Source organism: Lepidothrix coronata, unplaced genomic scaffold, assembly GCF_001604755.1.
Source record: "Lepidothrix coronata isolate B3197 unplaced genomic scaffold, Lepidothrix_coronata-1.0 Scaffold196, whole genome shotgun sequence".
NCBI lineage: Eukaryota > Metazoa > Chordata > Aves > Passeriformes > Pipridae > Lepidothrix > Lepidothrix coronata.
Genome location: NW_016690376.1, coordinates 1,470,404 through 1,483,315, shown reverse-complemented (window position 1 = coordinate 1,483,315; position 12,912 = coordinate 1,470,404). Strand labels below are relative to the sequence as shown.

Here is a 12,912-nt window from a genome sequence, read left to right as displayed (position 1 = left end):
AAAAAAAAAAACCCCCAAAAAAAAAAAAAAAAACAACAGCCTTTTGAATGACCCTAATATACTGTGAACCCAAACAAGGAGCCCTTTAAGGCACGCTAATGAAACGTGGCACCTCCTTTTTCTCGCCGCCTCATTATTATGGGCGAGGCGTGGAGCCAGATCCACCGGGGGAAAGAAAAAAATATTCGCGGACTTGAAACTGGTACCAAAAGGGTGGGTCGGGGGAGAGGTGCCGCTCGGAGAACCCCCTGGATCCCGGGGGCGTGCTGCTCTGCTTTTGATCTGGTCGAATTCCAGCCCTTTTCCAACCCCCCCCCGGTGTCCGTCTGTCCGTAGGTCGCCCACCCTCCCGGCTACCCCCTGTTCACCCTGCTGGCCAAAGTGGCGATGGGGCTCCTGCCCGGCGGCTCCCCCGCCTCCCGAGTCAACCTCCTCTGCGGCTTCTTGGGAGCAGCTGCCGCCTCTTTGCTTTTTTACACGGTTTTCAGGTAAAGTCATCCGGGGTGTTTTGCTGTTTGTCGGCTCGGGACGTTTCCGAAGGCTCCCTCTGTTCCCCCCTGGCCTTCGGACTAGTGTTTCCCCCCCTCCCCGTCCCTAATTAGTTCCTCTGATTAACCTAACAGCGATTTAATCTGAATTTGACCTTCTTTCTCACACAAAAGGTCCCCCTTTATTTTTTTCCCTTTCTTTTCTGTTAAATAATAATAATAGCAATAATAAAAAGTGCGCCCTTTCCCTTCCACAGACGTGACAGGTTGTTCAGGCTCATTATCACAAATCACCGCTCGGTTTAACTAACCAGAACTAATGAAGTTTGTCGTTCTCGAAAGATGCAGATGGTCTGTTTAAATTAACAGGATGAGCTTCACCTATCGGGAAACCGTGAACTTGGTTTAATTGCAGCTCCCGGCGGAGGCGGATGGGCAGTTGCCTGCCGGTGGTACCCAAGCACCAGGGAGAGCATCCCTGCCTTTCCCTGCTGACTGCAGGCTCGGGAGATGCCCGAGTCCATCCCTTCTCCCCGGACCTCTAACCTTGGGAGGAAAGGGAACAATCGGGATGCGCACGTGGTCGGGGTTGGGGGGGAGGTGGTTTGTTAACCCCGCTCGTCTTTGATGTGCAAGTTCTGGCTGCTCTTAACCTCAGCCTGACCCATATTTGAGAGGATTATCACAACCCGTATAAACAATTTCTGATGTTCTTTTGCAGGGAAAATAGGGCACGTTTTGAGGCTGCAAGTGATATCGGGGCGCTCCGGGATGAGACGGGGGCGCTCCCTCACCCAGATTATTTTGACAAAAGCCCTTTTCTCCCACCCGTCCCCAGAGCTGCGTCGCCCCTCAGGGAAACCTTCCCAGAGAGCGAGAGCAACCCAGAAATAAAAGCAGGAATAAATGGGGGGTGAAGGGGCCAGATCCTGCACAGCCTGAGAGCCTTGAGCTCACTTAAACTTTGGTCCATGGGGTCCAAAATCCCCCAAATCTGCTGCAGAGGAGTTGCTTTTTGCACCTCACCTTTCGCGTAGCATCAGCTCCAAAGTGCACCTACCGGAGTTGCTTAAGTAATTCCTAAATATTTCTGTAGGCATTTAAAGTGATTGCTTTTACTGGTGGGTAATACATGTAATTAAGTCAGCATTATATAATTTAATATCCTGTATTTTGCAGCGTATTTTGGGGAGCTGGAAGTGGCGCTGCCCTCCCGTGCACAGTGCCCGGCGCAGCGTCGGAGCACAACTCGATTGTGCTAAAAACTCCTGCGAGGAGTTGCCGAAGGTTTTTAATATTTGGTTTCTGATTTCTTTTTTAATGACGGTTATTCCCATTATTGCAGTTACTGTGAAGCTCTGCCCCAGTTTTTAGTTTGAACTGCAGCGAGACAGTTCCTTTCCTGCCCAGTTTGTTGCACATGAAATGATGCGATCGTCGCTTTGCAGAAATGAGGGTACGGGAGGCCAATGACAGGCTAAATTTGGGAATTATTTTGGGAATTACTTTTGCGCTTCTAAAGGTTTAATTTTTTGCTGTTGTTGTTGTTGTTTAATTGGATTTGGAAGACGGTGCTTCTGTCAGATTTAAAATTTGCACGAAGGAATGGGAAACCTGGAACCAAGAGATGATAAAAACTGTTAGGACTTATAGAAATTATTTCATAGATAGTGACAGGATGAATTATTCAACCTGGCAAGGATTGATTGTTTTTTTGAAAATAATTGTAAGGTCAATTTTATTTCCAAATTACAACATTACATTTTTCCTTTTAAGCACCTTAAAGCTGCTTTATTTTTTACAACATTCACTTGGCCAAAAAAAAATAATTTACTTTTGTTGCCTTTTTATCTACTTTAAAAGAAAAAAACAAAAACTAGCAAGTGTTCACTGCATGAAGCCATAACTATCTGAAGGTGATGTGGTGTCTTTTTAACTGAGCTTGTTTATCCTCACGAATCCAAATGGGTCTATCAAATCCCCCCTCATTTTTGCCTCTAAATAAAATCAGCTGACGGGGTGACCCCTGCGAGGTACCGGCGGAAAAATCAGCACCTGCTCCTCTTGCTGCGCCAAACGTGGACGTTAATATGAAAATATGTAGATGTTAGGAGCACAAATAATTGATGAAGTACACATCCTTTGGGAGCAACACGGTTCAAGTGGCAAATCTCCCTCCTCAAACAATAGCCACCCTTCAGCGGGGAGGAAGCCATCTCTATGGAAATGGGGCCGACGCTGCCCTATTGATCGAGTGAAGAAGACATTATACAATGTCAGTTGGGTTGTTACAATTTCATTTGTCGTCTGACCTGAACTTAACCTCTAAAACCTTTCTTTTCTCCCCACCAGCCGGGCAGGGTTGCTGTTTACCCTCGCCGGGTTTTTCCAGCGTCCCCGGACAGTAAATCTCTCTCTTTTTTTTTTTTTTTTTTTTTTTGTTGTTTTATTTCCCCATCGATTCTTTTTGTTCGAGTCGTTTCCCGAGTTTATTCCTCGGCGGGTCGGGATAATTTTGCTGCTCAAGGAAAGAGTCGTGGTTCCCTCCGTGGCCGGGTGGCGTTTGGGATGTTACGGCACGTGCGGGATTAGGATCGAATCTTTTCCTTAAACAGATTCCTCCTCTGCCAGGTGATGGCTGGCGCGATGCGCCGCACGTTTGTTTATTAATTTCATTATATTACAGTACATTATGTTATTCATTTAATTATATTTTTTTAAGCCTGGATTGTTCCTCTTAAAGCAAAATTGCGTCGAACCACATTGATGCAAAAAGCCCCTTTGTCAGTAATCCAGACTATTTCGGAGCGAGCCGTTCGCTCCTTTGAGTTAGTTCTCGAATACGGATTTTTCTTCCCCCCCCCCTGCACAGTCGTAATAAACCGCCTGTAATTATCGTAAAATGGCATTTACAAAGAGTTTTCTCAGACTGCTTGTAAGTGAGGCAAATAATTCATCTTTGCTTTGAAGGAGGGGGGAGCTGCTTTATGTTTTTAGGACTGAGCGAGCGCGGCTGTAGGATTGTTTCTTTAAACAACTATTTATTTGTTTTACTGTGGGAGGCAAAGCATAGCAAGTTTACAAAGTAAACCAATTATCTTCTTATAATATGATTGCCAAAGTGTCATTTTCTGCGCAGGGGATGCATTCTTTGCATTCTCTGTTGCAAAGAGAAATAGGATGCTTTCCTCTAAGTGCTTTTTCTTTTCCAGTGTACACCTTTCATAGTTTGGCTGTTTTGAGGTATTTAAATACACAAAGCTGTTTTATTGCAGGGGCAGTAGCAGAGTAGGTGGTGTCATTGCACAAGTGCTTCTAGTAAGTTTTTGCCAGCTTTATTCTGTCTGAGTTGGACACAGGGTTTGAAAAAGGGGGAAAATGTTGCATTAAATTAAGCCAGTCACGTTTCTTCATTTTGCTGTTCTGGGTATTGTATTAACTTTTGGACTAATACATTATACATATATTTATATATATATATATATATTCTCTGCCCCCTAAACCTTCCAAACAACACGCTGTGGATGTATTTAAAAACCAGAGCCAGCTCTTCTCCCACTGCCAACAAACAGCAGCGATAGTCGTGTTGCATAGTGAAATAATCAAAATTATTTTATCAGTTTGTCATCATCATAATGCTTTGGAAATGGCACTTGACCATCCTGATGGCACTGAGCTTTCTGGCTCCCGGGCTGTGTGTCCTGGAGCTCTCGTGGGAAGGTCCCTAGGAAGGACCAGGAGGATGGGTGACCTTCATGACCATCCCAGAGGGACCTCATGGCTGATGCTCCCTTAAAACTAACTGGTGCTGGGAAAAGTTGTCTTCTGCCTCTGCTGAGTGAGGAAATACTCCATATCCCTGGGGTTCATGGGTTTACCAGAGCAGAAGTCATCCCTGAACAGTTTGACCCCTTTTTTTTGTGACCATAGTGAGGGGAAGATGGAGGCTTGAGAGAGGAGCCAGTGCCCGCTCAGCTGGAGTGGGAAATTAAAAAATTGGGCTTTGAGGAAGGAGGAATCTCTTTGCAGGGCATATTTGGATTTTTCCAGATTACAGATTATCATAGATTACCGCTGTTGTAGCACAGCAGGAGGATCTTGGGCATTTGGAAAACAGATGTGCTTAGTAATAAGTAGTTACAAACTTTTAGGAGGGAGAGAAGAAAGGAAGTTACTCATGTACTAATTAGCTTTTAAAATATCTCCCCTGGCCTCTGGCTAATTGATCTTATGTATATTTTTATTTTTTTTCCCACTTGTCGCCATAATAAACCGGCGCCGAGTTTAGTCTGTTTGAAGACATTACCAAATCTGTTCATTTGCATTTGGCTCTAAAGTAGGCACATGAGGCTGCAGTAACTCTGCTTCGTTTGGAAGGGAGGGGAGGGGGGGGAGGAAAAAGCAGGGCAAAAAAAACCCTTTTTTTTTTTTTTTTTTTTTAAAGACTGAAGAGTCTTTTCTGACAGCTAGTCAGAGTTAGAATTAGTTCAAGGAAATGTTAATAATGCACTGCCTGGCTTAATCCCTTTGATATCACCAGGTATCCTCCTGTTCATGGGTTAATTGCTTTAAAAGCGGAGGCAATATTCTGAGCGGTGGGCCGCTTCACCTTTTCACAGCTGTTACCATTGAGTGACAACTAAATCCCATGTGTAAGATGAGGAAGAGCTCAATCTCCAATTGGGAGAAAATTTATGTAAACCGCAATCCCTTCAGAATGTGCGGAAGTCACAGACTTTCTTGATTTACTCTGCTTTTCCCAGAAAGCTCCATTGTTCCCTTCCCTAAGTCCCATCAACCCTTTGTAGCAGAATATCACAGCGGCGGCAGATAGCTTGAAATATATAAATGCTATCATAGCTCTGATTAATAGCGGCGCTTATGAGTCAAGTCTGATAACGGAGCAGCTCTCCACTCAATTTCAGATACCGCTAATGGAATCTGTCTCCTGCAATTGTAATGTGAGAAGGGCTAATTTGCCATGGAGCTTGGAGCTGTCACCAGCCGGGGATTGGGGGGTCAGATGGGAGCTGCCAGGTTTTTGCCCTGCAGCTTGTATCTCTCGCTTTGAATAGCGCAGCCCCCTGCCTGCCAGGGAGCTGATAGGCCGCCGGGGGGTTTATGCCACTCGTACAATAGCGAAGGGCTGCATGGGCTGACTTGGTAATTGTGAAGCCAGCTCATTTTTATTTTATTTTATATTTTATTCTATTTTTCCCCCCCCTCTCTCTTCTCTCTCTTCTTTTTTTTTTTTTTTTTTCCCCTCTTCTTCTTCTGCGGCTGCATAATTTCTAATAAGGGGTTTTAACAAAATGTCAGATTAGGAAAAGTTTCTGCAATTACCAAAAAAAAAAAAAAAAGAGGGAAAAAAACTTATAAAACATTTAAATAGCTCGAGCCGGTTCCTACTGCGGGTTGGGGTTTTTTTGGCTGCTGGTTATTACAGGCACCCGGGATAAAGGTGTACCTATTTTCTAAGGATTGTGAGTCAAATAATGGGTTGAACTAATATACCCTTTCCGCTTGCAAAGACACCAGAAGAGAAGTTCTCATTTGTGATGGCTGGAAGCACAGTTTTTACAACTCAAGTGTGAGTGCAGGGGGATGTTTATTAAAGCGGCGCAGCCGTGTGTGCATTTTATCGGTCTGTCATGAGCTGTTCCACTCGCTGAACTGCTCTGGAATAGCTTGACGTGGAGGCATCGAATTTAATTACCAAACTTTCTTGGGAAGGCGCTGCTAGAGGCAGGCTCTGCTCCAGCATGGTGGTGGGCATCCAGGGACGTGCAAGGTTTGAGGTTGGGATATCCCATTCCTTGCTCCCCTGATGAGTTCTCACAGGGAGCTCTTCCCATCCCTGGTGTCCAGACCCACTGTGGACCCACCAAGGTCCTCACTGCCATCCAGGGCACCTCACTGCAGGGCCAGTTTGATCCTCCCAGTGAGAGGATGCAGGGTGACATGGCCCCAGGGCACGAGGGCTGGGGTGCAAGATGCCTCTTGCATGTGCTGGTGACATTCACAGTACCATATTTGGTAAGGGTACCAGCAGATACAGTATTATCCTACAGAGGTGGTGTCCTTACTGGACACCTCCAGACCAGGAGGACATACACAAGAGGGTGCAAGGACCAGCTCCCCTTTGCCAAAATCCTCACTAGCTCAGCACTCCTTAACCATCTCTTCAGCTTGTGGTGTTTGGGTGAAATAACTAAAAGAAAGAAAAGTAAGGAAGTGGTGGCAGTCCCTGGCTGGGTGTGGGGGAGGTGGCATCCCATGCATGTGGTGGGAGGTGAGGGTGCTGCCTGCTCACCCCCACTCCATAAATCCCAGGAATCTGTGGGGATGCTGAAGTTGGGTGTTGAAGTCCCATTTGGCACGAAGGACATCAGTCAGTTATAACCAAAGTGCCTGGTTTTTTTTGGTTGGTTTTTTTTTTTTTTTTAATGGTTTTTTTTGCCTCTATACTTGGTTTCTCTTCTCTCCTCGTGACCATGAAGACTCGACCAGGACAGCTAAGCCAAGCCCTGCTCTCCTTCCTCCTCCTCCTCCAGCGCCGGGAGCGGAGGCTGCAGGCAGGGCTTAAGTGGCTATTCAGCTCCAGGTCCTTGAGGAAGAATAAAATCTGGTTTGCTATTCCCTGTAGTACCTGCACTGGCTCTTCAGTGCTGAGAGCAAGAGAAACTGCCTTTTGTCGTTGAGTGTTTGTGACTAAGAGGCAGGAAAACCCAGAGGGATTGGGTTTTTTGGGATAATTATTATTATTATTTCGGTCCTGAACTCATGTTTGGATTTTTGTTTGCATTTTATTTTTAAGTAATTCTTCTATTTCAGCACCAATGCAAATATACATTTAAAATTTGTCCATGGGAAGCTTGGTTGTTGAGTCTTCTACGTCCCATTCTTTTTAGCCTACATTAAAAAAAATTTGGTTTTTAAATTAATTTGTTAACAAGTGGAACTTATTAGATTCAGAATGTTAAATCTTTAATGCACTTGAAGTAAAAATACATTCAAGGGATATGTCTTTGCTACTGCAAAGTGAAGTCACAGCATTGCAGAGGCAGAAGTTGCTGATGATGTACCTGGAGCCTGTGGACGTGTACAGGGAACCACTGACATCAGGGTCATCATCTGCAGATGCAGGGAGAGACTGAAATGATAAAAAACCCCATTAATTAGTTAATTAGTGTGGATTTTAAAAAATAAGGAGAGTTTTTTCTTATTCCACTGCCTAAAAAAAAAAAAAAAGATGGAAGGCTGAGATCTGCTGCCTGTAAAGTTTTGGAGGGAACAGAAGGCAGAAATAATCAGCTTATTTCACTAGGTACAGATAGGTGTTTGCAGTGTTAAATACATCAGCTTCAAATACAAACCATTCCAATTATCTTACTTTTCTTAATGAATCCAGTGCACCGAAGATTGCATTGGAGGAAAACATTTTAATTAAATTCCAATTCCCCCATCCGTGTATGGCTTTATACCACTCATCTAATACGTTTTTTGCAAATTATGAAATATAAAATGTCTGCCATTATTTTCTAAATAAAAAGTAAAAACACTGCTGGAGTTTTTTGTTAAATCCACGTAGATGTAACCTGTGCTTTTGGCTAACAGAAAGTTTTACCAAACTTAGAGGAAAGGCTAAATTTTAAATCACAAACTGACTTTTTAGTGATTGGCAACAAATGAGAAGCTAAAAACTATGATGGCAAAAAAAAACCCCCATTAAAATTTTGAATTTCATTTTTCCTATTAAAAACCTGCAGGTAAAATAGTCCTAATTAAGGCAAATTTGTGCTTCCTGCGTCCTTGGAGCTGAGACCCAACTACACATTCTTTCAGTTGCGTGCCCGAAAAGGAAAACAAAACAATTATTTTTTGATTTTGGTCTTTTCCTTTTATGTTTAGGGATGCCATGAGAAAATATTTCTCACAAAGGACCATGTGACCTCTCCTTTGCTGACTGTTTCTGTCCCTCTGAGTGCATTTTCAGCTGATGGGAATTTCTGCCCATGTTCAGAAGTTGGTCGACTGATAGGAAGGGACCTTCTTCCCACTTGTCCTGTCTTGATAAAGTGCTCCACGTGCTTTGAGCAAGTCTTCCTCTAAACTAGTTATTTTGCAAAATCAAAAATACCACCTGTTCCCTTGGCTTTTCCTGCACATATGATAAAGAGGCCTGGAAGGTGTTTCAATCCTTGAAGTGGGGCAGGTGGTGGTAGCCGTAGTACCCCTGGGAGAAGCTTTGAAGACTTTCCCACTGCTGACTTGACTTCAGATCTTTTCTTCTTTCATGACCTGACTTGTGTGTGCTGGGGCTGTTCCAACAGCAAGGTAGTGTTATTCTGAATGCTTTCTCCCAGGTGACTCAGCCTTCTTCTCCAGGAGATGGTCCTTGCCAAGCCCAAGCCTAGGATCCCCCCTCCACTGCACTGAGCCTTACAGTGGGGTTTTGCCCATTTTTGCTCCTTATAAAGTCTCTCTTCTTGAAGGAGTAGCTGCCAGGCAGCCTTATGCCTACACTGTGCTGACAGGTGAACAGTGGATGGTTATTTCCACTGCTATGGCTTTGTTGTTGGCAACCCCTTCATCCTCTTGTTCCAGTCATCTGTTCTTTCTCAAGCTGGCTCCAAAGACTGAGGGAAACAAGCTGACTTTGGGGGAGCAGATAGTTACCCTCTCTGCTCCCTAGAATCAGTGGGATAAAGCCCTTCTAGATGTTCCTTTTACATGAGACTAGTGGAGGATCTGGCTGTCTTGGGTCTTTGCTATGTTTTTTGTGGCACCTCAACTCAGTTTGAAAAATGCGTTCAAAGACAAAAGCATGAGTAGAAGTTGAGTGAGGATAAGTCTCTGCTGCTCTCTGCTCCGGAACCCTGATGTGCTATCAAAGGGAGAGACAGTGTTAAGCAAATAAAAGGTATTTTCAGGAAAAAACCCAACTATTTCCTTCTTCTGACCACGGTGCACCTGCAAACCTCCAGCCAATGTAGATGGAAAAGTGTGGGTCTCCAGGCTGGGTGGCAGAGCCTGAAGGCTCTGTGATTCCTTCTTGTCCAGCAGGGCTTCACTGCAGGAAATATTTTCATTGTCATTGTGAGTCGTGGTGTTTGATTTCGGTGAGAATGTGACCACGTACCACGAGAAAACCCCTTCCTGCCTTCCACACAACAAATGGCATGCTGGTCTTATTCCCTCTCCATCTTGACACTGGTAGTTGGGTTGTTGAACTCTTGCTGGAGTTATGGGAAGTCTCCTTTACCTCTTGTGTTAATCTTCTACAACATACTGTGTCTTAACCACAGAAGTGCTGCCTGTGCCTGTAATTGAAGCAGCCACCATCTTCTGGCTCCCGAATGTCCTGCTTCCATATGCCACGTGTCACCACCAGCATCTGCGGTTGTAGATTGCACTGTCCTGCTTTGCAAAGCTTTTCATCCTTTTTGTAGAATCGTAGAGTCACAGAATGGCTTGAGTTAGAAGGGACCTTAAAGATCAACCCCCCTGCCATGGGCAGGGACACCTTCCACTAGGCCAGGTTGCTCCAAACCCTGTCCAACCTGATCTGTAACACTGCCAGGGATGAGGAAAAAAATTCTTGGCTTTAAGCTTCCTGACCTCAGTTCCAGAACTCTGCCCCATCCCTTCGCACTTTCAGTTCTTCCCATCTCTATTTTACTCACATTTTTATGCCTTTTCCAGCGAGTTTTTGTGTCTCACTCTGCCCTCCTTCACTATACACCCATCAGTGTCTTTCCCACCTTGAGGCTGTTCTTTGTTCCACAGTGGTGTAGGTGGCTGACCTGTGTTGTCCATGCCTGAGATTTTTTGTCACCTCCTTGGGCAGTGTGTGCATTTGAGGTCATCACAGTGTCACTCAGTGCTGGAGACATCCAAGAGGCTGCCAGATGGCAGAGGCAGTGGTGCATGGAGGTCGAGCAAGATGAGCTGTATGACCATGTTACCCCATTCTCGAGGCAGGGTTGATTTAATTTGGCCCCACCATCATGCTGACAGTTGCATGGGATTCATTTCTACTTGTCCTTCTGGTGCCACTTGGTACTGTGAGCTGTTGCCTTGGGTGGATCTGATGGACATGGCATTTTTTTCTGCCATGTGGTCTTCATCCACCTCAGGAGATACCTGCTCTGGTTGCTTCCACTTCTGAGAGATTTTTTTCTGAATCAGCAAACTCACAAATGCATAATTTGCTTTTCTGCTGACAGAACCTTCAGAAAACCTCTTGGTCTCCAGCTTCCACTTCCCAAAGCTGTTATCTTGATGTTCTTCAGGAATGCAACACATTTCCATTTGTTTTTTTAACATCCAGTGTTCTTACAGGAGCTTAGTGCTCCGTGCATGCAATGGACTATCACAAAGTGAGCTTAACAACCTGGCTTTCCCATGAGTTTCTTAGGAAACTTGTTCAGCCTGGAGAAGAGAAGGCTCCAGGGAGACCTTAGAGCAGCTCCCAGTACTTAAAGGGGCTCCAGGGGAGCTGGAGAGGGGTTTTGGACAAGGGCCTGGACGGACAGGACAAAGGGAATGGCTTCCCACTGCCAGAGGGCAAGTTTAGGTGGGATATTGGGAAGAAATTGTTGGCTGTGAGGGTGGTGAGGCCCTGGCACAGGTTGCCCAGAGAAGCTGTGGCTGCCCCATCCCTGTAAGGGTTCAAGGCCAGTTTGGATGGGGCTTGAAGCAACCTGGTCTAGTGGAAGGTGTCCCTGCCCATGGCAGGTGATTGGAACTGGATGATCTTTAATGTCCCTTCCAACCCAAACCATTCCATGATTCTTTCTCTTATTCTATGAAACTAAAGGCAGCACCAGCTCTGTTGACAAACAGGTCTGTGAACTCTGCCTAGTTTTGGATCCTGACCCTTCAGTGCTCGGTGAGCAGAGGTGTCCTCTGTCCCACATAGCTGGGATAAGTCTTTAAGCTCGGGTTGAGTAGCTTTTGCTTAAGCCTTATTTCATAAAACTCGACTTGCAGGTTTGAGACTTTTTATCAAGAGGATGGGATTTCTTTCATCTCATTTGAACTCTCATGATATGCTTAAGTATTTTCTGGGAAAGACAAGGAGAATTGGTGAATGGTTGGAACGTTTGCCTAAAATGGTGCTTTTCATCCGAAGATTTTTGGGAAGGTTGTTTTACCTTTTTTTTACCTTTTTTCCCTGCAAGAATTTCAAAGGGATTTGCAAAGTTGTTTCTTTATAACTGAAAGTTTGAATTGTTTCAAAAGTTTAGTCCAAACATAGGGATGTTATGTAGTGGGTTTGTGTATTGGGGATCTCTTGGGTTTTAATTATACATGGCCCTGCTGCCCTTTCCTGGTGTTTTTCTTTAGGAGCAGAAACCACTCCTGACTCAATTCCTGCAAACTCCATTGCATCTTTCCCTTTTCTGTTTGGGTGCCACATCTTTCTGGTGACAGGGAGGAGGAGAGCACAGCCAGAGCTCTTGAGGCTGAAAACTCTGCCAACAGGTTGTGTCTGTCTCACTTCTCCCTTAGAGGAGGTGGACTTGGGGCTGCTGGGGTGGTTTGGTAGCAAAACCAACACAGCCGTGTTCATGCCCCTGAATGCCTTTTCTGTTTGCAGTTGTGTGATTTTGAAACAGTACATTAGTGCAGTGAGTGACGGGTCTTGGCTTGGAGAATTTCATACCAAATACTTGGACCTGTGTTGAACCACGGGGAAGTTTAGACGTTGGAAGAGTCCACCACAGTGACATGTGTTGGTGAGCACAACAGCAGATACCTGATTTGCTACTGAAGAGGTTCCAAGTCACCTTTCTTCAAAAGTTTAATGTTTAAATCTGTACTTTGCAGACACAGATTTAGAGTCATAGAATCACAGAATGGTTTGGGTTGGAAGGGACTTTAAAGATGATCTCGTTTCAACCCCCTGCCATGGACAGGGACACCTTCCACTAAACCAGGTTGCTCCAAGGCCTGTCCAACCTGACCTTGAATATTTCCCCTTGATTTCACATTTGATCTGAAACAGTCCTACTTACTGTCAGTTGGGAGTTTTCAGGCTGGTTTTTTTTCACTTCCATTGATTTTTTGAGACTTCTTCCCACAGTCTTGGTGTTGAACTCTCTGCCACCTTTAGCTTGTCTTGCTATACCTTGAACACCTTGCAACCTTGAACACCTCAGAGTTGCTTTCTTTTTCCCCGCTGTTAACTCCTTACTTCTCACCCTCCAGCTGCCTCCTGCAGCTGCAGATCTCAAAGTGCTTTGCAAAGGAAATAAAAATCATTAGTTCTATTTTGCAGATAACTGCAGATACTTCATCAGAAGCAGCAGAGTGGCTTGTCCCAGGCTACCCAGGATGTCCAGTGTCGATGGCAGGAGGAGGACTAGACACCTGGCCTCACGAACCCTGCTTCTCATTTTTAATGGATTAAAAATTC

The 12,912-nt window shown here is 44.9% G+C and overlaps 1 protein-coding gene across 2 annotated transcripts in view; it reads left to right on the top strand.

The window, feature by feature from the left end:
• Positions 1-364: 364 nt before the first annotated feature.
• The window catches only part of TMEM260 (transmembrane protein 260), a 30,259-nt gene continuing 17,711 nt past the window's right edge, over positions 365-12,912 (top strand). The window contains exon 1 of one of the 2 annotated variants that reach the window (XM_017831729.1): positions 365-488. In XM_017831729.1, coding sequence (XP_017687218.1) covers positions 388-488 — 101 coding nt within the window. In that variant the 5' untranslated portion in view covers positions 365-387. The remainder of the gene's footprint in view (positions 489-12,912) is intronic. The other variant, XM_017831730.1, reaches the window with a different exon arrangement.